Below are 25,409 nucleotides of genomic sequence, written 5' to 3' on the forward strand. Positions count from 1 at the left end.
GGCCAGGTGGCTGTGAAGGTGGGTGTGGCTGCTGGCTTTACACTACACAATGAATGGGTTAACAATGAGATCAAGGAAGAAATAAAATAATACCTTGAAACAACTGAAAATGAGAACACAACAACCCAATATTTGTGGGATACAGTGAAAGCAGTCCTAAGACGGAAATTCATAGCATTATAGGCCTACCTCCAAAACAAGAAAAAATGTCAAATAAACAATCCTACCTTACAATTAAAGGAACTAGAAAAAGAACAAAAATCTAAGCCCAAAGTGAGTAGAAGAAAGGAAATAATAAAGATTAGAGATGAAACAGAGTCTAAAAAATACATAAGATCAATGAAACCAAGAGCTGGTTCTTTGAAAAGGTAAATAATATTGACAAACCTTTAACCAGACTCATCAAGAAAAAAAGAGAGAAGACCTAAATAAATAACATCAGAAAGGAAAGAGGAGAAGTAACAGCTAACACCAAAGAAATACAAAAGATTGTAAGACAATATTACGGAAAAACTATATGTCAACAAATTGGACAATCTGGATAAAATGGATAAATTCCTAGAAATAGACGATTTCCCAAAACTGAATCAGGAAGAATCAGAAAACCTGAATAGACAGATTACAACTAATGAAATTGAATCAGTATTCAAAAAAACTTCCAACAAAGCAAAATTCCCGGAACAGTTAACTTTATAGGTGAATTTTATCAAATATTCAAAGAAGAACTAACACCTATCCTTCTCAAAGTATTCCAAAAAATTGAAGAGGAGGGAAGACTTCTTAAACTTACTTTAAGAGCCCAGCATTATTCTAACTCTAAAATCAGATGAAGACACTACAGTGAAAGGAACTTATAGTCCAATATCCCCGATGAATGTAGATGCTAAAATCCTCAATAAAATATTAGCAAACCAGATCTAACAGCACATTTAAAAGATCATACACCACGATCAAGTGGGATTTATTCTGGGAATGCTAGATTAGTATATCTTCAAATCAATAAATGTGATACAGTATATAAACAAAATGAAGGATAAAGATCACATAATGATATCAATAGATGTAGAAAAAGTGTTTGATAAAATCCAGCACCCATTTATAATAAACTTTCAGCAATGTGGGAGTACAGGGAACATACCTCAACAAAATAAAGGCCATATATGACAAACTGACAGCCAAATCATATTCAAAGCCAAAAACTACAACCATTTCTCTCTTAAGATCAGGAACAAGACAGAGTGATAGCCACTATCATCACTCTTATTCAACATAGTACTGAGAGTCCTAGCCACAGACAAGAGGAAGCAATAAAAGGCATCCAAATTAGAGAGGAGAAAGTATAACTGTCATTATTTGCAGATGACATGATACTGTATATGGAGAACTCTAACGATTTCACACACACAAAAAAAGAACCCACCAAAACTAACTACTAGACATGATAAATGAATTTGGTAAAGAAGTAGGATACAAAATAAATATTTGGAAATCAATTGCATTTTTATATACCAATAATGAACTATAATAAAGAAAAATGAAGAAAATAACCCCATTCACAATTGCTTCAAAAATAAAATACTTAGCAATAGATTTAACCAAAGATCTAAAAGACATGTACTTGGAAAATTATAAGAAACTGAGGGAAGAAACTGAAGAAGACACAAATAAGTGGAAGCATATACTGTATCATGGGTAGGAAGAATTAACATCATTAAAATGTCTATACTACCCAAAGTAATCTATAGATTCAGTGCAATTCCTATCAAGATACCAATGATGTATTTCACAGAACCAAAACAAATTTTCCAAAAATTTATATGGAACCACAAAAGACACCAAATAGCCACATCAATCTTGAGAAAGAAGAACAAAGTTGGAGGAATTATGCTACCTGATATTAAACTACACTAAAAGGTCTGGGTAATCAAAACAGCATGATACTGGCATAAAAACAAACATATAGAGCAATGGAATAGAACGAAAAGCCCAGAAATAAACCCATGTTTTTATGATCAATTAATATTTCACAAAGGAGAAAAGAACATACAATAGGGTAAGGACAGTCTATTTGACAAATAGTGTTGAGAAAATTGGAAAAATACATGTCAAAAAATAAAACTAGACCTTCTTACACCATGCACAAGTAAACTCAAAATGGATTAGACTTAGATGTAAGATTTGAAACTATAAAAATCCTAGAAGAAAGCATAGACAGTAAAATTCCTAACATTTCTCATAGCAATATTTTTTCTGATGTATTTCCTAAGGCAAGGGAAACAAAAGAAAAACAAATGGGATTACAAACCCAAAAGTTTTTGCACAGCAAAGAAAACCAACAAAGTGGAAAGGTAACCTACGTTATGGGAGAACATATCTACCAATGATACATCTCATAAGCAGTTAATATCCAAAAGTTATAGAAAACTTGCACAACTGAACACCAAAAACAAACAAACAAACAAACAACCTATTAGAAAAATGGGTAATAAACCTGAATAGACACTTCTCCAAAGAGGACAAATAGATAGCCAAGAAACGTATGAAAAGATGCTCAGTGTCACCAGTCACCAGATAGATGCAAATTAAAAGCACAGTGAGATATCACCTCACACCTGTCAGAGTGGCTATTATCAATAAATCAACAGACAACAAGTGTTGACGAGGATATGGACATAAGGGAACCCTCGTGCACTGTTTGTGGAAATGTATATTGGTGTAGCCACTGTGGAAAGCAGTACGGAGTTTCTTAAAAACATTAAAACTGGAACTGCCATATAACCCAGCAATTCTAGGTCTAGGAATATAGCCCAAAACCCCCGAAACACTAATTTGAAAGAATTTATGCACGCCCATGTTCAACCCAGCATTATTTACAATAACTGAGATTTGAAGCAGCCCGTGTGCCCATCAGTAGACGAGTGGATAAAAAAGCTGTGGTACATTTACGCAATGAATACTACTTGGCCATAAAAAAGAAGGAAATCTTACCTTTTGCAACATCATGGATGGACCTGGTGAATATTAGGCTAAGTGAAATAAGCCAGTCAGAGAAAGACAAGTACCATATGATTTTACTTATATGTGGAATCTGATGAGCAAAATAAACAAAAAAATAGAAACAGATTCATAGATGTGGAGAACAGACTGACAGCTGTCAAAGGGGACAGGCATTAGTGGGCTGGGTGAAAACGGTGAAGGGATTAAGAAAAAAAGGAAAACACCCTCATAGACACAGAAGTATGGAGATTACCAGAGGGAAGGAGAGTGGGCTAAATGGTGATGGAAGGAGACTTGACTTGGGGTGGTGAACACACAATATAGATAATGTATTACAGAATGTATACAGAATTGTATATATAATTTTATTAACCAATGTCACTCCAATAAATTCAATAAAAAAGCTAAATGTACAAACTCACTGAGATCGAGACAATGTCTTACATTAAATCTGTATGAATAAAAATTTTTTTCTAAAAGATCCGTATGCCCTCTCCACACTGCAGTATGTGCAAAAGGTGTTGAATAAATACAGAAAGGATGATGAAAATAATAGTATAAAAGAAAAGAAAATATTTACCTTAATATCTGGTTGTTTGTTTGAAAAGGCTGTCGGTCAGTCAAAAGGAGCGTAGAGAGGTCAAATTACAAGGATAAACCCCAAGGGTCTAACAATCTATAGTTTCATCGTGTGGCATCTTTGTGCTTCAGATTGTGCAACATCTATAATACAAGTTAGTGGGGGTGGATCCCAGCCACCCCCTGAGCCACCGTCACCCTAGGATTGAGGCAGGACGGATGGCTTATAAAGTCATCTTATATGGGGTCCAGTGCAAGAGGGACTGAGGGGTGTCCTGTAAAGAATCTTCCTAAGGGAACAGAACTGTGAATAGCACAGACAAGAGCTGCCCTTGGGCAAGGGAAATTCTTAGTTCTCACGGACTCACCTCTAAGTGGCAGAAGGCAGGGGTACAATTCAGCAATACCAGAGTTTCTTTTTATTGTTTATTTTTTAAAGAACTACTGTGGGATAGGGCACAAGACAGCACTGAAAGTTTTGGCGGCATTTAACTGGCAGTTTCAGCAGTGTTGGAAAGTGGCCACTGAAAGTTTAAAAGGGCATCAGTGAGTGACTTTGTGATAGGCTTCCGTGAACTTGGAACCCTCACTCCCCCAGGGAGGAGCAGACAGGGAAGAAGGAAAGTGAGTGGCATGCAAACATACACAGATCCGTGGGCAGCCCCACAAGTTAGTCGGGAGAACAATGCAATGAGAACGAAGGTTCAACGCGAGTGTGGAGGTCAAGGGGGGAGAGGAAGCGGAATCCTGCTGGGGCGGTGTGAAGAACGTGGGGCACTGAGCTACGGACCCTGCTTACTCTCAGCAGATTTCGATCCTATGGAGAAGAACATTTAGATAGATGGTTATTACCGAAAGAGAGCACACCAAGTTCTGCGGCTGCCTTTCCGTTCTAGCCATCAAGATGCAATGGACATTCTGACTCTGATTTTTGGCAGAATTATGCTAAAAATGATGAATTTTTACTGAAAGTCATTTTTTTTTTCTTATAGAAATCCTTCTTTAAGTCAATTAGTTACTTATGTTCACTCCTTGGACAATTTTTTGCATATTATGTTTGAGATTCCTCTCCATTTTTGCATTTCACTTTTTAATATTACTGAAGTTGTTTTATTCAGAATTCTTTCCAAGTAAAATACTGGTAGGTTGTTTTTTTTTCTTTTTTCTTTATAAGCGCTTACTAGATTTTACCAACTGAAAATGTTCTTTTTAATTTTAACTAAGTTTGGTTTACTTGGGTTAAATTTTATAGATCTAAAGAGTATCTGCTTCTCCCACCAGTTTTAATTTTTTTTACCATGTGCACTTTTAGTTGTATTATTTTGTGTTGAGGACTTCTACTGAAAACAATCATAAGCTGCAAATAAGACTGACTGTTGGTATTTATCTCTTGGAGCACAGATCACCATCGGATAAAGTGTGGTAGCCATGTTCCTGGGAGCGTCCCACTGGTGGAGAGCTCATCTTGCTTGTCTCAGGGAGAGTTCAGGCATACAGTGAAGGTTGCTATTTCTTATTTTGCCTCAAGCTCTAAGGTGGGGTTCATAGAAATCTACAGTAATGTCATGAAGAAAGTACTAGACAATGGAATAACTAATCAGCGTATTGTAGTCACAAGAGCCCTACATTTGGAATCAGAAAACCTTGGGCTTATGTTCTCTCTCTACAAGAATATAATTCCAATGTCATTGAACAGTCTGTTTTACTTCTTTGGGAATAAGTTTTCTTTGCTGTAACATGGTGCCAACTGTCCTAGAGACTAGAGGATTGTTTTAAGACTTATATTGTAATAATACACAATAGTAAGACTGGCCCTGGCCAGTTGGCTCAGCAGTAGAGCGTCGACACAGCATGTGGAGTACTGGTTTTGATTCCCGGTCAGGGCACACAAGAGAAGCGCCCATCTGCTTCTCTACTTCTCAACCTCTCACTTCTCCCTCTTCCCCTCCTATGGTTATGGCTCGATTGGAGCAAGTTGGCCCTGGCCCCTGAAGATGGCTCCATGGCCTCTGCCTCAGGCACTAAGAAGAGCTTGGTTACTGAGCAATGGAGCAATGCCCCAGATGGGCAGAGCATTGCCCCTAGTGGGCTTTCTGGGTGGATCCCAGTTGGGGTGCATGTGGGAGTCTGTCTCTCAGCTTTCCCTCCTTTAACTGAATAAAAAGAAAGAAAGAAAAAATAAATAGGTCTATGGCTTTTTCCCCTCCCAAATAGCAACTGGAAATTTAGGGAGAAATCCAAAGACGCAAACAATTCCTATTACTATTAGAGTCACCATGGAGCAGAGACTGAAAGTGGAAGAGGTTTAGTGGGTTTTAGAGCTCTTTCCATACCGTCACTCTCTGAAACGAGGAAGCTGCGCCACACAGGACTGAGGGGAGTTGCTTAGTGCCATATGGATGGGATTGGCAGGGCCAGCATACAGCCCTGGTGGAAGCCAGTGCCATCACTGAGGGGATCTGTAGATAACTGCCCACACATGAATTTACTGGTTTAGATAAAAGTCTGACATTTGTTGCAGGATTTATAATTACTTCTTTGTTCAATAGCTCAGTGCTGTTTAGAGTTGGTGATGGCTTTTCAGTAGACTTTTTTTATTTTTATTTTATTTATTCATTTTAGAGAGGAGAGAGAGAGAGAGGAGAAAGAGACAGAGAGAGAGAAAAGAGGGGGAGGAGCTGGAAGCATCAACTCCCATATGTGCCTTGACCAGGCAAGCCCAGGGTTTCGAACCGGCGACCTCAGCGTTTCCAGGTCGATGCTTTATCCACTGCGCCACCACAGGTCAGGCTCAATAGACTTTTTATTAAAGTTCTTTATTTTGTTGGGTTTGTCTTTTCAATAGTTGTAAAATGTAAGCTGCCGGCAGCACCTGCTATGTGAAGCAAGGCTACTATTAGTTATAGATTCCTCTGTATTTTTTTGAGGACATTATGTAAAAGAAAGAAAAAAAGAAAGAAAGTGTACTTTAGAAAGATATGTTATTTTTTATTTGTTTGTAGATTTTCTTGTTTAATTTAAAATTTAGCCATTCCACTCTTGGAATGTAGGTTATACCAAGAAATGGAAGTTATATTGCCTCCTCATTGCAAACATCTATTTTTATAAAATAATGCTGAAATTATTAAAAATATAGAAAACATGTTTTTTAAAACAAACAGTGAAATGCAATTTTCAAACGTACTGGCTTCATGCAGGAAATAAATTACACACATGTAAGTTTTGAGAATGTAGACTTTTCTCTACATTTAACAAAAAGAAACATGGTAACCCAACCAAAGTAAGAAAATCTAGTGAAGAAAAATGAGGTTCTGGTTGAAAAAATATCCTGATACTTTTTAGAATTTAGTCATTACCCCTTTATAAATGATTCAAATGTTTATGTTCTTTAAAAATATTCGGAGTTCAATAGAAACAATTATGGGATTCCGGAGGTAGAAAGGCCAGATTATCTGTCCCCCGAAAAGGAAAAGATTCCAACCCCCCTCGGTTTATAGGAGCTGCTTTGCGTACTGTGTTGAAAGAGATTCGAGGCTGAATCTGGGGACTTCAGTAAGGAGGACCATGGTTTATTAACTTGTCACTTGGTGGGAAGAATGAAGTAGTAGCACAGGAGCCTGACAGCTGTCATTCTTTACGTGGTCTACTGTCCCCTGTGCCCCTTTTGATTTTAGTCACACAATTAGGGTGAAGCAGACCAGGACTAGGATCCCGTGCACTGGAATCTATGAGTTCAGGGCTCTTCTCACGGTATAATCAGGGCTTTCTTGACGTGACATGAAACACACATGTGACATGTGTTCTCCCCAGTGTTGGGAAACAAAATCTGAAGGGCGATAACTCATTGTTATCAGACAATTAGTCATATGTGGAGGCTGATTAGAAATCGACAGGTTCTTGCATAGAACGGTCAGTGAGATCTAAGAGCTCGGAAAGGGCTCTGGGCTGTGACGGGATAGTGGTTAGTCCTCTGCGCTGTGGACAGGGCTCTGGCACAGCTCGGAAGTGCATGCCATACTGTAAGTGGATCAGTGAGCCAAGTCATCGGACAGTGCTCAAGGATAAGTCTATCTACGCCTAGGCTGAAAAGAAAACTTTTTAACGATTGTTTTTTTGTAATTGAAAATACCTACCTTTTGGATTATTTGATTTTGCTGCTAAACAATCATCAAATACAGGAGTGAGCAAAAGCAGGCTTACAGTAACTAATAAAATAGGTTTACAATAATTCATAAATTAATAATACAAGAATAAATCTGTGTTTCCTGTACTCATAGCTGTAAGCCTACTTTTGCCAAGCCCTGCATAATTACTGTGCTGGTAGGAAAGCAATCAATTGGCTAAACAAAGGCACTTATTACAGTCCAATAATTGAGATGTTATATCATGTTATTTACAAGTCAGCATATTTACAAGTACCGATGATAAAAATTTGAATTTCATCTCTCTCTCTCTCTCTTTGTAGTATTTTCAGGGCTTTAAAGAGTGCGCAATTGCCTAATTGTAGATGTGAAAAAAATAAATGAGAAATCAATGTAGCTGAATATTGGTCTATTTAAATTAGCAAAGATTGTGTTCGTGATCAGTAAATATTATTTTAATGACTGTTGGGTGAAACTCATGTTCAAATTCATAAAATTAGGCTAAAACAAAACTTCATTACTTTCATAAAGAATGAAAATCCAATAGTGTATCTTTCAATAATCAATAACTATGGTAGCTATAAACGGCCCAAAGAGGAGGTAATTTTGTGAAAATTAAGTATTTTACAAAGTTCCATCAATCAGTGATATCTGGAAATCGGGCTGTGAGGATAATGGGAATGCGTTTCATTTTAAGATGAAACCTAGATAATACAAAAGAATAGATGAAATAATCTGGACAATTATCATTTTAAGATGACACATTGCATATTTTAGAGAGAGAAACTGACTAGATGAGCTCCTCAAAGACTCGGTAATTATGTCTAATTATGTGCAAGAAGCACACCTCGGGCACATTTGAATTATTTGCTATATCTGCCATGTAACCCAATATTAAAATAAAAACGAGAAAAGTTTATGTGTTAATAAAATCCAAGCAGTCTTGGTTGAATACTTAGGTTCTACATACACCAGAAGCCTGAAGAACATATTTTTAGGATGTTGAACTATAATGGTGTTAGAAATACAAAAGCATCAGTAATAAACATATTGAGGCTACAGGTAAAATTCTCCCCACCTCATTGCTAGGAATACCTTTTTTTACTGTTAATGTAGGAAATAAAAAAATAAAACAATCTTTCATGCATCCGATTCAAGACCTCTCATTTTGAAGAGACAATGTGATTGGAATACTCTGGAATACCAATGGCACTTATAACCTAATAAAGAAATCAATTACTTAGGTATATACCTCATTAAAGGAGAAATAGTTTATATAGACTTCCAGGCATAGAGATTGCTAAAGTGGACACTAATCTATTTTATAGACTTCAAGGTAAGAGCATGAGACAGTTGGGGCCCCGTGGAGACACTGATGGCCACAGCCTTTCTCTAGGTGATGTTAGGAGCAAAAGAGTACAAGGTAAAAGTCACAGTGGTTTAGGAGACAGAAGAGACCAAACGAGGGTGATGTGGAGAAGAAGACGCATTCTAGGAGCCAGATGTTTGAAAGCACCTCTGGAACTCCACCCACACTCCGGAGGCCTGAGCGTAGGACAAACCCCTCCCTCACCAACAGCTTTAAACTCTGCTAGCTGGTACATCTCTCAGGAGCGAGTTACTTTGGAAAAACTGAATGGAAAAGTGTTAATTTGCTTGCTCCAAATGTTCCTCATTCATTAAGGTACGCTCTAGCAATGGGAAAATAGTTTGCGCTTTCAAACAGAGAAACTAGATTAAGTCAAATAATTACCCTCCTCAAGAATATTAATGGATCATAAAGGTTTGTCCTTCAGTTCTGTAAAAATTGTATCATAAGCATCAACATACATTGTATTTTTTTTGAGCCCCTATTTTAGAGGCTTCCAAACTCATAGATATGTGGAAAGCTTGTGAAAAGTGCAGATTCCTAGGCTCTACTTCAAAAAACGTCAGATTCAGAAGTCGTGGGGAGGCCTCAAGAACTGGCTTTTCAAACAAATGTTCCTGGTGGATCTCACACAGGTGATCTGGGGATCACACTCAGAGAAACACCACCCGAACATTAGTTCCTTTCCACTTCAGTCTATCACAGCAAATTGTATTTTCACAGGCGTTCTAATGTTAGTTCTGAGAAGCAAGTAGACTACCACAGATTCAGCCAGAGGTAAACAATCAAAGCAGAGCGGGGAACCTAGCTTTCAAACACAGATTCGGATCCATCCTCACAATGAAATCTAAATTATCCACCCAAAGGAGCCCTCTCGCCTGTCCACACCCCATGCATTACCCCCTTTGGACAGAAGCCCCTTTAGGCTCATCGTTGGTCTTAGGAAGCCCGTATCGATATTTCCCAGCTTTTTACCTCTTTCGGTGATAGTATCGAAATGTAGTCATCATATATCATTCTGGCCTTTTCTTCAATGACTTTTTTGTTCTGCTCTTTCTTTAAGTCTTCACACGCAAGCCAGAAAAGTAGGTTCTCTTCACTGTATTCTGTGCGGAGGAACTCCCTGAAAAGGTTTCTTCCTGCTGGCGCCTTCATCATCTTGTCAAAATTTTGAGACCAGGACAAGACTTCATCTGAAGTGGGGTTTTGGCTGCATAGAAAGAGTGAGCCAATTATCAAAAGCAACTTTGACCTGTGACTGCTAGCCCAGGCAGGTGGACGAGCAGCGAGAAATGCTAGTCAATTGCTGCCATCTAGTGGTCATTGCCTCTCAGTGCGGCCTGATCTGGCAAATAATCTGCCGGAATTAGGTTAGTTATTTCTTTCTGGGTCTCGACAAAAATTAGTGTTAGGCACAAGTGGTATGTCAGGGAGTCTAGTGTTCAAATAGCAAGGACCTATACATACTATGCATGTACATGGTCATCATAAATTTCTAGTGAAGACCAGAAATGTTCAAACCTTAATATATTCTAAGTGGATAGAAACAGTCAATACACTCGAAGGGCAAAGTGAATTTCTTGTTTGCATCTGATGTAGATTTTCATGTTTGAGCCGTAAGAAACAGTTTCTCTTTTCATGTCTGGTAGCTAGTTATTCTCTTTCATTTATCACTGGACCTAAACTGAGAGTGCATTGGCACACACTTGGAATATATTTTCCTAAACTTTAATAATTACTCCATCAACTACAGCATGGGGCAAATGTAGGTGCACAGTTGTTTGTATGAAAAACAAGACAGTAAGTAATAAATAAGAATACAAGAATAAACTCTGGGTTTTGTGTACTCATAACTGTAAACCTCTTTCTGCCCCACCCTGGGATATAAATGAATTGTTGTTAGCCATGACGGAGCTATCACAGCTACAAAGCCAGAGCCTCCACGATGACACTGAGGACTTTTCAGATAACTATATTCAGACACCATCAGGCGTTACTCCCTTTGCTTAGACATCAAAGAAGTAGAAGAAATAAACTGGAGATTCTTATGGTTAAATTGATCTTGCTTTCCCATTCATTAGTCTATTTAATAGTTTTTCAACCTAAAATACACTTGGTCAAAGGATATATATGTATATATCTTTGACCAAGGAGATATATATATATATATAGATAGATAGATATAGATATATATTATATCTATATATATTATATATATCTTTGCAAGTATGCTAAACAGATTTTTACTACTCCAAAATGTCTGAATGTCCTCATTCATTTAAAAAATTTCAGAAAAAATTACTATAAAATATAGCATTAACATTAAAATCTTCTCATAATTAGAAAAAAAGCACCTTTCATTATACAAAAAAATCTCATATTTTGATTTTATTCTATAGATACAGTTCTGCATTTCAACTTCTCATTTTGGAGAAAATACTTGGTTAGTTTGTTCTGAAGGAAATGGGATCAGACACCAGCTGGGTGACCTTTCTGACTGACGTAAGTAATGCCCTATCTTTTTGGTGTGTTTTCGATTCTTCCCATACAAAGAGAACAACGTAAAGAAGTATTCTCAGAAAAGGGAAGTAAAGAATTAGGATGATTTGGGGGAGGGGCGGGGCTAATTCATGCAGCCATCATTATATTTTGAAAGAGAAAGACAAAACCAGACAACATTTTAGCTGATAGTGTAACGTGGCTAACAGAAAAACAGGTGAAAAGCAGTGGCAATCACTGACTAAGATCTCCAGCTTGTGTACTCATTCATTTCACAAAACTGCCTTGAGGAGTAACAGGAAGCATACTCACACACTGAGGAGATCTCAACGGTGCAAGAACACAAGACCCAATTATAATATGAATCACTCACCCTTCCTCTAGGACCTGGATGCTCTCCATTTTTGTGGTAAGAGTGGGTCTTTCTGCAGTTTCCGCTCTCTCTTCGTTCCTAACAGTGAGGCTGTAATGTAGCATAACACTTTATTTTGTCTAGGGAAAACCAATTATTGAAAGAAAAAATAATTGCAGGGAAATATCACACAGGAGAATTTTATTTTCAACTATGTGAGACTATCCAGTGTATAAAAAAAAGCAATGCCATTTTTGAATGATGGGTAAGCCCATGTCAACCAAAGGAAAGAGAATCACTATTTAATAAAATGATAAAGGGAATCAGAACTCAGAAATAGATATACTATTATACATTCTGACTCTATCCTTATATAATTTAAATTACTCCAAATCCCTGAGATACTTACATGATCACCTGCTTTAATATTTGATATACATTATTATGCTACTTTTTGGAATAACTCCATTTTGAGTTTTGGTTTGTTCTACTCATAGATTGTTTTCCACTTATTTCCCCCCATTGATTGCTAAAAAGGTGCAATGTGTCAGAATCTAAAACAGCGTTTGTGAAATTCACATCATCCTTCTTTGCAGACCCGGCTGTCCCTCACCAATGCCATCATTCTTCCAGCCACTCAGGTTCGAACTACTGGGTTTATTGTTTATTTTTTATTTTTTGTATTTTTTGTATTTTTCTGAAGTTGGAAACAGGGAGGCAGTCAGACAGACTCCCGCATGCACCGGACCGGGATCCACCTGGCATGCCCACCAGGGGGCGATGCTCTGCCCATCTGGGGCATTGCTCTGTTGCAACCAGAGCCATTCTAGCGCCTGAGGCAGAGGCCACAGAGCCATCCTCAGCGCCCGGGGCCAACTTTGCTCCAATGGAGCCTGGGCTGCGGGAGGGGAAGAGAGAGACAGAGAGGAAGGAGAGGGGGAGGGGTGGAGAAGCAGATGGGCGCTTTTCCTGTGTGCCCTGGCCGGGGATCGAACCTGGGACTCCTGCACGCCAGGCTGACGCTCTACCACTGAGCCAACCGGCCAGGGCCTACTGGGTTTATTTTTGACTTTGTCTTTGCCTGTTCATCCCATTCAGTCCATCTCCAATATCTCGAGAGGTTCTGGATAGGAGAGCACTGGGTGAGAGGAGTTTGTGCCTCGGGACATAAATTTGGAAATTCGACAGGATTACAGGATCTAGGACAGTCCATGGGGCTTCAGGAACGCAGAACAAGACTAAGCACTGTCCAATGTAGGTACACTGTAGCTGAGCAGCACCTTACAGTGGGATGCCCAAGGAAGGTTCTCGGCATAGATGAGATGTGATGAAGAAGGTTATGGGCAGAGGGGGAGGAGACTTGCAAAAGTCCAGCTACTGAATTAGCAAACTGATCCCTGTGTGTGGAAGCTGAGGAGCCTCAGGGAGACTTGTGAGAAAGCAAAAGAGGTTCCTGTAACATCTTTCATTTCTTGATCCAGTCAACATTTTTCAACAAGGGGAAACGAAAACTAGTATTTTCTAGTGCCTAGTACGTGCCAGGGACTGTCTGTTTACCTTTATTGTTGTTATTTCCGTTTTCTAGACCAGCAGTGAGTCACAGGGCTGCGTGTTATATTACCCCGATGTCAGACACTAAATATGCGGTATGCTTGGAACTGGAACTCAGTTCTGGCAAACAACCCCTGTTGTTTTTATTCAGTGCCTGTTATGAACGCCGCTCCCTGACAGTCAATGATGCAATAAGCTACTTCCTATGTGAAGGAAGAAAAGGCTCACTCAACATGGTTGTGGCGGAAGGAAGGAGTGTAGTGGGAGAAAGCTTCCAACAAACAATTATTCGTAATCTGGAAAGTCTGGCAAGGGAAGCTGAGACCATGTCTCACTAATTTATTCTTTCATTTTCAGGCGCAAGGGTGAGGATGCAGAGAATGGAGCAAGGGGAGGAATTTGAGGAAGGGAGACGGATCTACAACAGAAAGGGAGACTAGCTCGGAACATTTGGTTGGGAAAGCCGACTCCCTGGGGGAGAGAGAACGTCATAGGAAGTGGAAAAGACTCTTCAGTCAGTGAAAGGTCACTTGAGTGAAAACAAAAATAATGGTAAAATAAATTAAGTTCTCTCTTAACAATTTCTAGGAGAAGTGGCAGATTTATTGGTGTAGAATCTCAGAGAGAGGAGAGTAAACCCTCACGAAAGCGGTGTGGCCCAACAAATTCTGGGAAGCAGAAACTACAGCGGATCCTTGCTCAGACACCCAGCGAGCTGACTCGTGCTCGGCAGGGAGGCAGCAAACCCGGGGTTAGAGCCCCGGGAGCCTTCAGGGGAGGGCAGACATGAGGAATACAGCGAAGCGGAGAGAGAGCACAGAATCCTCTACGGCGCCCCGTGGAGACACCTGGAACGTGCCTGCAGATTGAGGCATATGCCTCAGGTCAGAGGTATCTATTGTAGAAGAGAGTCACCAACTTCTCAAAGTGTCTTTGACTAGCGTGCTTCTCTGGAATTTGATGTATTGCCAATAATTATGAGAAACTGGGTAGGAAGAGGCTGACAATATTCTGTGAAGTTTCCTGGGAGAAATGAATGATGCCAAATGTATAAAATGTGCGCCAAATGTATAAAATATTTACAAATTCTAGGAAGGCCATATTTAAATAGGAAATTCATAATCGGTCTGCCAAACTTTACTGACCTTAAATGTGTATATGTCCACCAGACAGTAAGGTGCTATAAAAAGACTAGAAAAAGAATTTGCTATTGTTGATTAAATAATTAATTTGAAATTTTAATTTTGTCACATTTTCACATAAATGCAGTGACACAGAAATCCAAGTATTCTCTGTTTTATGTTACATCTTTGAAGTAATTTTTTCTTCATTTTGTCTTCACTGTAGAGCAACAAATCTGGAATTCACATGCACAACTGTCAAGTTTTTGAACATGAATTCTGGCTCATCTAACTGTTTCTGGGATATTTACCAACATCTGAAATGCCACCATATTAGAGTGATCATTATAAAATATTGGGTTGTGTTTATATCTTTCATTTCTACAGATGGTAAATTATGGACACACATTTGTACTAAAATGACTTAAAATAGATGTTCGATAGTAGCTGAACTGTTCACTGTTTATGCCACTTCTTGATTTAATACTGGACACAAAATTGAACTACAGACAGAAACTGACCGGCAGCAATCAACAATTGTCCTGTTTATCAACTGTCCTTTACCACCGTTCTTAAAAAATTGGTTTCAAAGTTTTAACTATCAAGAACATCTGATAATGCCGTTATGATGAAAAGAAAGAGAGAAAATGATAAGAGAGTTGGTACTAGACTGCCATCTATGTCTTAGAAATGATTAATGTCTCTCCCCAATTTCACTTTGACTGGCTCTAAGTAATATTGTGGATTTGTTTAAGGTAATGCACTGCAGAAAATATTTACTTTAGATCAACATATACATACTGTATGTGCTTGAGCAAACCCCTAAAAGGAAAACATCAACTTTAACAATAGTGAGGGGCCATGTGGAGACACCATACACTTTTTTACTTTTTCAATCTTTATAACATTTTAAAGGAGCATTTCTATTTTTAAACAACAGAAGCCATAAAGAGAACAGAATGTATACACATTGCTCACTGTCAGGGTCTTGATCGAAGTTTAAATATTTGTGGAAGAAAATGCCAAAACCTAAGCTAAATATGCAAAACTAAGCATTTAAAATTGCAGCAGACATTTTTGCGGCTGGCAGCCTTGAGAAGGGAGAAAGATGTTTGATTCAGAAAATAAAGACAATGCCTTCTTTGTACATGGCTGGATTTTTGTTCGTTTGCTGTCGGGGGAGTTTGAAGAGTGGGGTGAGGAAAACATTCGTGGGTGCCTGTTCTAGGGCTCACCTACTGAATAGCCCCGTGGGGATGTGCGGGCCCGTTTGGGGAGACTGCCCACTTTTGTAAGAGAAACAATGGATTCTTAGGGAGAAGCCTTGACATGATTGCAAATAACATGAAAACTCTGCAGTAGCCACGGTACCTCTGGGAGAGAGGCTGTCCACAGAGCCACTTATTTATACAAAAACTCCACTAAGGAAGCAGTAAGATGCTTCAACTTAATACAGTATGACATCAAGTTGTTCAAGAAAGAATCCCTGTCACTGGTAAGGCACTCACTATTCAGTATTCTCATCTTCTCACGTTGTGATATCAAGTTATTTATTTATGTATTTAATCGAACAGCTTCTACCTCAGGTTTCCCAGTGCAAAAAAAATGGAACCAACATCCTTCAGATTCTGAAAAAGAATTGGTCAGTTCCTCTTTAAATGTTTCATTTTCCTTAGTCAAAATGTCATGGTACAATAACTCAACGGCTTTATTTAGTAGCCGACCACAGTTTTATAAATGTGTCCAGGACACCTGGTTTCTGCCGCGTTGCCTGGGTTGGAATTTCAAGATCAGTAAGACAGAGGCTCTGACACGAGGAGCTCTGGCAGGTGGGGGGCATGGCCTGGCAGGGCAAAGAGAGAGGAACAGAGGTTTGCAGTGCTGTTCTGTAGACACGGGCGCAGTATCTATAATTCAGCAGGAGAGAATTGAGAAGGGCATCACAGAGGAGGTAACGATTAAACTGGATTGAACAATGAGCAGGTGTTTGCCAGAAGGAGACTCTGGTAAAGGGAATTCCAAGTAGAGGGGAGCTGTGAAAAAGGCATGATCTAAATGTAGGACACAATGGAGAGAGCAGAGTTTCAGGGGGGGGGGGAGCGATAAACTAGAACAGGCAGTGAGGTGTGGGTAGGTCACGGGCCACAGATGCAAGAAGGGGACTCCAAATCCAGGACGTACCTCCTTCAAGAGGATGTTGGTTTTCCATGCCTTATCCTCCTCGTTTACAGTGGAGATAGTGGTAGTGACCTACTGCACATGGTTACAGAGCAAAGACCAAAAACTTGTGACGAAAAGGCACATTATTAGTACACATGCTTCCAGCCATAATTTCAGGCATATGAAACAGAGGTACAGTCAAACCTATGACTTGAGCCTCTTCTCTTCTCTTTCATGTATACATTTTGGTAAAACTTGGTTTTTGGATGGATTATGTGGGGATGAGAATGGTGGTTAGAAAATTGTCTGGAAATTTAATATAACACTTGTCTAAAATAAACATTTCCCCTATAAATACTCCATCTACCTTTTTTATAATATGTACCACAGATCGTAAAACAAGTGTTTCATTTGGCCTAAGGTTTTTTTCCATTAACTTGAGCCTCTCAAAATTAAATAATCCATTATTAAAAATCTGTCCACTAGATGGCTGTGTTGCCTTTATAGATATAACATTTTACTTAGAATAAAACTGAAAAAAAAATCTGGGAATAATTACCCTTATTTGGGAAAAAAAATCTATTCTTATATGTGTGGAGTTTTGCTAATTGTATGGTTTTAAGGCACTTGAAAAAAGTCATTCAATTTTCCTGTGAGTGAATTAATCAAACTTGAAGAGAATAAATCTAATCTTGAGAGATGTCTGTCTGTAATTATACCCACTCCCTTTTTGGTATTTGGAAAATGTTCTGGATATTCTCTGGCCCCAAGTCATTTGATTTAGGAATACTTTAGTTTTTTTAAAAAGTCAGGCATAATCCTATTAACATTGTAGTTATTCTTTCCAATAATAAATTGTTTTGAACTCTAATGTGTCATGCTGGGTTAGTATGGAAAGTAGGTGATACATTTTTTCTTAGAGAAAATTAATCTGAAAAGGTTTTGTTTTTAGTTTATTTTTGTTTGTTGTTAGTTTTTTTTTACAGAGACAGAGAGAGAGTCAGAGAGAGGGATAGATAGGGACAGACAGACAGGAACGGAGAGAGATGAGAAACATCAATCATCAGTTTTTCACTGTGACACCTTAGTAGTTGTTCATTGATTGCTTTCTCATATGTGCCTTGACCGTGGGCTACAGCGGACCGAGTAACCCCTTGCTCAAGCCAGCGACCTTGGGTCCAAGCTAGTGAGGTTTTGCTCAAACCAGATGAGCTCGTGCTCAAGCTGGCGACCTTGGGGGTCTCGAACCTGGGTTCTCCACATCCCAGTCCAAGCTCTATCCACTGCGCCACCGCCTGGTCAGGCTGAAAAGATTTTTAACTACCAACAGGCAGAAAATATTTTTTTATTTAAAGCTTTTTTTTTTACTTTGTTATTTATTGAATTGATAAATAGGGTTTTTTTCTTTCTCTTCAAATTAAGAGAATTACAGGACCCAATATTTAGATGCACTTTATATAACACACACCAATAATCAGTTCTCAGATTGATTGAAATCCTATTTTAAGCTCTTCCTGAAACCCACTGTAGTTTTCTTTGTAAGTCATAATTAAGTTAGTGGATGATTTTGTAGGAGAGCAAATATCTTGGACGTGAAAAGGCCAAATGGTCTATTTAGTTAGTAGACACAATTATTAAAATAGCATGTAATCGCCCTGGCAGGTTGGCTCAGTGGTAGAGCATCGGCCTGGCGAGCAGGAGTCCCGGGTTCGATTCCTGGCCAGGGCACACAAGAGAAGCACCCATCTGCTTCTCCACCCCTCCCCCTCTCCTTCCTCTCTCTCTCTTCCCCTCCCGCAGCCAAGGCTCCATTGGAGCAAAGTTGGCCCGGGCACTGAAGATGGCTCTGTGGCCTCTGCCTCAGGCGCTAGAATGGCTCTGGTTGCAACAGAGCGATGCCCCAGATGGGCAGAGCATCGCCCCCTGGTGGGCATGCCGGGTAGATCCCGGTTGGGCGCATGCAGGAGTCTGACTGCCTCCTCCTGTTCAACTTCAGAAAAATACAAAAAAAAAAAAATAATAGCATGTAATCATCTAAGTCTTTATATATTTAAAAAATATTGATTGATTGATTTAGAGAGAGAGGAAGAGACATCAATTTGTTGTTCCACCTATTTATGTATTCATTGATTGATTCCTATATATGCCCTGACTGAGTGATCTATCTAACCCACAGCCTTGGCATATTGGTATGATGCCCTAGCCAGGGACCCAAGTCTTTAAATGCGTAAGTTAAGTTAGAGCTCAAGATTCTGGTTTTAGTTAACAGTGTCCCTATCATTAAAGCTAGAATAAAAAAATTAGAACTGTAGTAATTGATACTCAGAAAAACATCTGATAGATGCTAAGTTCACTTATCCATCCAGCCACTCATTCTTCCCTGGTATTTTCCAGTCACTGTGTGGACTTAAAGGTAACAATCCTGGGAAACTTAAACCCACTAACAACACTCTGGGAACCCTATGGCTGTGGGGTACATGCTGTAAGCATGCTGCCTTATACTTGTGCTCATTAATGTGAGAGTTGGGAAGAAAGGGTCAGGGGGACAGAATGCAGAACAAGGCTCTGTTTCCATTAACTGATAACACCTACACAGAATTGCTAAAGCATACAGTGGCCAAGTCCTACAGAGTCTGGTCATTGCCTTTGGCCTGAGACTTATGAGGAGGTTGGAAATAATGTCTATTGATAAAGGATTTCTCGGGGTCCCCAACAATGTACTGAATCCTAAACTGACATCTATATGTTATTAATTACATCTTATGGGTGAAGACACCGAGGCTCAGAGAGATTGAGGTTTCACAGTGATGTATAACAAAACTGGGATGCATCCAGTCTATCCCAGAGCCGTGCTTCTTCCCTACGCCAGGCTGCCTCTTAAAAATAGGCTTCATGTATATATATATAATAGGCCTTATATGAGGAAGGCGTGTTATTAGAATTTGTGTGTAACTTTTAAATATGTCAAGACTACATGTATTCAGAATGGATCACATGGAGGTTTTCTACTATCGCTCACGGACTGGTTGATTAAAGTGGCTGTGTACTTTTGTATAATCTGTATTGCTTAACAGGAAAAGTAGCAATGGCAGAAATCTGCTCTCTACTTAGGAACCATGTTTCTGGACATGAGAGGTACTTAAATATATAGTATATTGATAGCTTAAACAAAGATATAAATTTTATAGCACTAGAAGTTATAGTATTTATAAAGCCCAATTAAGCAGAATTATTAAAAATAACTCCATACTCAAGAGAAGTAGATTTTATTGTCTTATCTGATTAAAAAAACAACAACAAGTAATTCTTGAGTGGTGTCCTAAAATAGCAGCCATATATCAGTAGGTCTACCATGTTTATGCTAAGAAAGAAAGCTAGGTCTAAAATTAATACTGAAGTTTTGATGAGAGGGAAGAAAATAAAGTGCTAGTATTTCTTTCAATCAGCTAGTACAACTGGGACATTCCGTAGATCGGGTAGGGGTAGCAAAATGTCATAACCTCATTTCTTGTATCATTACTGATTCAGAGAGGCTGGGGGGGGGGGAATTTCTCAATTACCATCCAGCTAGTTAATAAATTTGGTCTGGATTTGAAAGGGCTGAATTCTATATTGTTTTAGACATGCCATAATTTACCCTAATTAAGTCAAAGGCAACCCTAGCTTCCCTCGAATTGAACTTTCATCCCGACAGGTCAAGGACGCCTCTGAACCTATGAAGAGGGGCACATTCATTTTCTCTGTTGGCAGCTTTTCTTTCTAAGTTCTTCTTCCTGGTAGACATTGAGGAGAAGATCGATTCTCACAGAGCTCACTAATAACATCCCAGTTGGCTAGATGACAAAATTTTACGGTTCTTACCCCATTGGACCTCCCTGGTGTTTCTGCAACATTGGTCATTCCGTCTTCTGGATGTGGACTCCAGGGCTGAGCTCGTGTGTTCCCTCTCTCACTGTCTCTTCTCTGTGCTCCGTGTCTGCAGTGCCTCCCCCGTTCTCTATTTAAGTATTGCTACTTCCTAAGGTTTCCTCTAGCTCTCCACTCTGGACCATCATTCTCATCTCTTTATCCTGCATACCGACAGCTCACAGATTGCTATATCTAATCAAAACTTGCCCCGTGAGCTTCAAGTTCATTTCCAACAACTAACACTTGGATCCTTCCAACAGAGCAAGTCCAGTTCATCATCTTATGCTAAACAACCTTCTATTCTAGTCTTTTCCCATTTGATGGAAGCACCGTCAGCCCGGCCACTCGAGCAAGCAATGTGGAGTTATCCTTCCCTTCTCTTTCATCTATTGCAAATTCTTGATGGTCCACCCTAAGTTTCTCTTGATTCTGTAATTTCTCTATTTCTCTTATTGCCATAAGTAACACAGACTTGGCAGAGGAAGCTCGAGTACTAAGCTTTTCTATAGGATGACCTGAGGAGTAATACCCAATATCCATATCAACATTCCATTGCTTATTGGGAATCTGTTCTCTGTCTATGTAGAGGCAGGAAGAATCTGGCGAAAGCTAATGAAATACAACAATTCCAGGCAATAATAGATTGTAACGAGTGACTTAATAAATGCATGACATATAGAAGATCCACTTTTGGGCTTGTGTATATATGGCCTGAGAAAACCTGGGTTCACTTTGGTAGATGTCTTTGATTGTGTGAGTTATAAAAACTTTTAAGAAAATTTATCTCTGCAATGGAGAAATGGAGTTTCAAAATAACTTTGTGTAAGTTATAGAAGCTATTTTTTAAAAATTTATTCATTTTTATGAGAGAGAGAGAGAGAGAGAGAGAGAGAGGACAGGGGAAGGAGCAGGAAGCATCAACTCCCATATGTGCCTTGACCAGGCAAGCCCAGGGTTTTGAACCAGCGACCTCAGCATTCCAGGTCGACGCTTTATCCACTGCGCCACCACAGGTCAGGCTTATAGAAGCTATTGAGGAGATTTATCTATGCTGTACAACATAGAGTTTCAAAACTGGAAGTCTTTGTAAATGGTATTTCTGATGATCTGGTTTACAAGAACTTTGGAAGTCCCATGCTGTAATTTATGTTCCCATGTGACCTGAATCGGGTCTCTGAGGATGACAGGTATTGGAAAGGACTCTCTATTCAGTGGTGGCTCCAATGAAATGATCCATCCTGCCTGTGTAAGTAGACTTATTTCCCGAGGGTGGTTTCTTCACCATGGGGTAGACATGGATTTGTTTTTCCTTTCAAAAAATATCCTTTGGCTTTTAAAGCATGCATCTTAGTGTTTCCATTGGCAGAGAGCTAAAATGTGACAGCATCAGAGGATAAAATAGGACATTATTTTTGCAGTTTTGAATTATAGAGGCTGTGGTGATTGTTAAAAATGGAGAGGGGACAACCAAAAGCATGTTTATGAAGTGCTTACCATGTACTTAGCTCTGTCCACAGTCTGGGAGTTCCGGGAACCAACGTGCTTCGAAAGGGAGGCGATTTTAGTTTTTGCAGGGATGATTTACCAAATCCAGTCTGTGCCCATATTTCTTTTGAGAAGAATAAAAGATGTCTGATTTGGGCCAAATATAGTAGGCAAGATAGACTAGTGCGTGAATCTGAATAGTTGTGTTTGATAGCATCCTGAAGAGTTTGCAAAGTCAGAAGCTTTGGAAATGGTTCGTATCAAATCCGGAAATGAAACGTTTGGAAGTGTCATCTTAAAGTGGACAAAACAAAGGCCAGGATGTTAAGAGAATCGCATCTTAGTCCCACGTCTACCACAGACAGACATCGTAACAGGAGGCAAGCCTTCGGTTCCCTTCTTTGTGAAATGAGGCATTTTCCACGCCGTTTTGAGTGATAGTAGTTTTTCTTCCATACAAAAGCTTATAGTAAAGTCTAATATGTAGAATAAGTATAGATAGAACAATTAATTCCCTTGCACACCTGGGGAGGGGAGCCAGCAAAACTTGGGCCCTGCCCGCCCCCCCCCCCCATACCTTGCCCTCGCCACCAGGAAGCAGCTTGAGAAGCCAGTGGGGACATTTTGGAGAGACCATAGCTCTTGTTCCTTGAGTTCTAATTTTTTGTGACTAAACATGGAAATATGTCTTGCTTGATAGGACATCAGCAGGAGCAATGAATGAGGAATTAAAACAGGGATGGATTAGCACCGAAAGACTCTATTTGGAAGAAAAAAAAAGCCTGGGATATTTTAACATAACCTCCGACGTTCGGAGAGGATCTGGGGGCAATTTGGAAATGAGCTTTAAGCTGGAAATGAACTTGGCACGCTCCTCCTTCCGTCTCCCTTTCGGGGCACCTCTCTGGGAGCACACGGCAGCTTCCGGTTTGCAAAGTGCTTTCACACGTGTGGACTTTCGGAATGTCCTCACCCATCCAGACGGTCCTGGTGACGGCAGTTTTGTGACGGGCCCCCACATCCTTCAAAGGTTTCTTCCTCACAAAGAAGGAGGGGGGGGGAGAGGTAACTACCCGAAGAGGGAGGTCATTCTCTTTGAATCCTGATGTAAGAGGAAAATGAAGCTTTGACAGTGGTGACCTTCGACCGCTCCACAAGTGGTCCCGACTCAACTATCTCTTCTCCGGGTCAGGAACAGCTTGGTCTCACGTGTAGAACTGGCACAGGTAGGGACTTCGTTTCATGGCCAAGACTCGGGTTCTGTGACTCACGTATAGAACAGGTTCAGTGATCTAAAGCCCACTTTCCTACTTCCTCCTCTTGAAATGGGGGGTCGTGAGGGAAGAGGGAGCCAGAGAGACTGGTCTGGGGAAGCACACGCCCCCTCCTCAGGGGCAGGGCACAGAGCAGCTTGACTAGCCGCTGTGAACAAAATCCCAACATGTAGCTTTCTGAAGGAAACTGCATATATTCAACAATCATGTACTTTCTCTCGGTACCATCCTCCCTGAATAAAGCATGGTGGCAACTTTATAAAGACAGGAATAAATTTAAAACAGGAGAGGAGCTGACAATGCAATTGGAGTGAGAAATGCAAATTTGAGGAGAATGCTATATTGTTTTAAAAAACCCATAACATGTGAGGCCAGGTTGAGGTGTTTGTATATATTACTAGATATAGAAATTTATTTTCTAAGCATTCTATGTCCTTAAAAGGAGGCAAAATCGGCTACATGACAACTGCTTCTATTTACAAGTGACAGTTACTCATATTTTAATTTTAACTATTTTTTGTCCCTATGTGACATTTTTTTAGTGTTTCGGTTTGTTCTGCTCCTTTGACCTAGCCTGGAAAATTTAAAGAACATTTCTTTCTTTCTTTTCTTTTTTTTCCCCTCACTCTAATAAGCCTTTACAAGTCCCCCCCCCCTAAACTCAAAGTAGAAAAATAGTATTTTTAAAATGCATGTGTAAAGGTCATTTTCATTTGCAATGATATAACATTCAGCATTCAAGATAGTTTAACTTTAATTTTTTTAACAAGTTGTTTACAGTAGAAATTACCTCTCATTTATCATATATAGAAGACTTGTAAATGTATAGATTATGCATTTTATAGCCTAGACCCTAGACTTAGGCACCCGGAATCCATTGCTAACAAGCACAGTTTTTGAAAATGATACTCTAGAACTAACAGAACACTCATCAAACGTACCACGTATTTGGAGTTCACATATGCATCACCCTAGAGCAGTGGTCCCCAACCCCCGGGCCGCAGACTGGTACCGGTCCGTGGGCCATTTGGTACTGGTCCACAGAGAAAGAATAAATAACTTACGTTATTTCCGTTTTATTTATATTTAAGTCTGAACGATGTTTTATTTTTTAAAAATGACCAGATTCCCTCTGTTACATCCGTCTAAGACTCACTCTTGACGCTTGTCTCAGTCGGTCCATGAAAATATTTTCTGACATTAAACCGGTCCATGGCCCAAAAAAGGTTGGGGACCACTGCCCTAGAGGTATGTAGAGTTAATGCAGTTTCCAAAACCTGTTCTAGATCCATAGTCTGTGTTCTGTGACAATCCGAGGCTCAGAAGCTCATGTGGAATATTTTGTTATTTAATCTGCACATTAAGAATGAACAAAAGCAAGTCTTGCTAACTATCTCTTTGACAGCAAACAAATATAGGGCAATGAATCTTCTGTACCCTTATCTGTCTGAGTGTTTTAATCTGGAAGCAATTCAGAACTGAATTGGAAAGGTATATGAAATCATATACCGATTCCTGGAACATGGTATGGTGCAAATGAGGAAAAGAAATGTAATGCTCAGCATTGTGTATCGATGTCTTTGGGATGTTTTACACAGAATTTAAATAAAATAGCTTTTCTTCCCAACACACTTTTTGTATCATATCTACAAGCTGATTGTTTAATACACGTTATTTCCAACCAGCTCCTCTTTAAAAAGATAGTGTTTTTCCTATATGAAGTGTTCAGTAGCCCAGGGAGCTAACTCTTACCAAATGCTACTTAAATATATCAGCACATTTCAGTTGATACTGTTGTCAGCTTATATGTGCTCTATTGCAGTTAATGTTCACAGAAACCTTATGGGGTAGGGATCCTTATTACTGTCATTTGACAAATGAGGAATCTAAGGGCATTAAGTAGTTTGCTGAAGGTCAAGCAGATAGCGACGGATGAGGATGGCATTTGAACCCAGATAGTTCCACTACAGA

The 25,409-nt window shown here is 39.5% G+C and overlaps 1 protein-coding gene across 4 annotated transcripts in view; it reads right to left on the reverse strand.

The window, feature by feature from the left end:
- The window catches only part of RGS17 (regulator of G protein signaling 17), a 96,321-nt gene that overhangs the window by 7,660 nt on the left and 63,252 nt on the right, over window positions 1-25,409 (reverse strand). For 3 of the 4 annotated variants that reach the window (XM_066248223.1, XM_066248227.1, XM_066248224.1), the window contains 2 exons: window positions 11,960-12,049; window positions 10,063-10,297 (listed from right to left, as the gene is read on the reverse strand). In XM_066248223.1, the coding sequence (XP_066104320.1) occupies window positions 10,063-10,297; window positions 11,960-12,049 (325 nt within the window). The remainder of the gene's footprint in view (window positions 1-10,062; window positions 10,298-11,959; window positions 12,050-25,409) is intronic. The other variant, XM_066248226.1, reaches the window with a different exon arrangement.

This window comes from Saccopteryx bilineata, chromosome 12, assembly GCF_036850765.1.
Source record: "Saccopteryx bilineata isolate mSacBil1 chromosome 12, mSacBil1_pri_phased_curated, whole genome shotgun sequence".
In the NCBI taxonomy this organism is placed as follows: Eukaryota; Metazoa; Chordata; class Mammalia; order Chiroptera; family Emballonuridae; genus Saccopteryx; species Saccopteryx bilineata.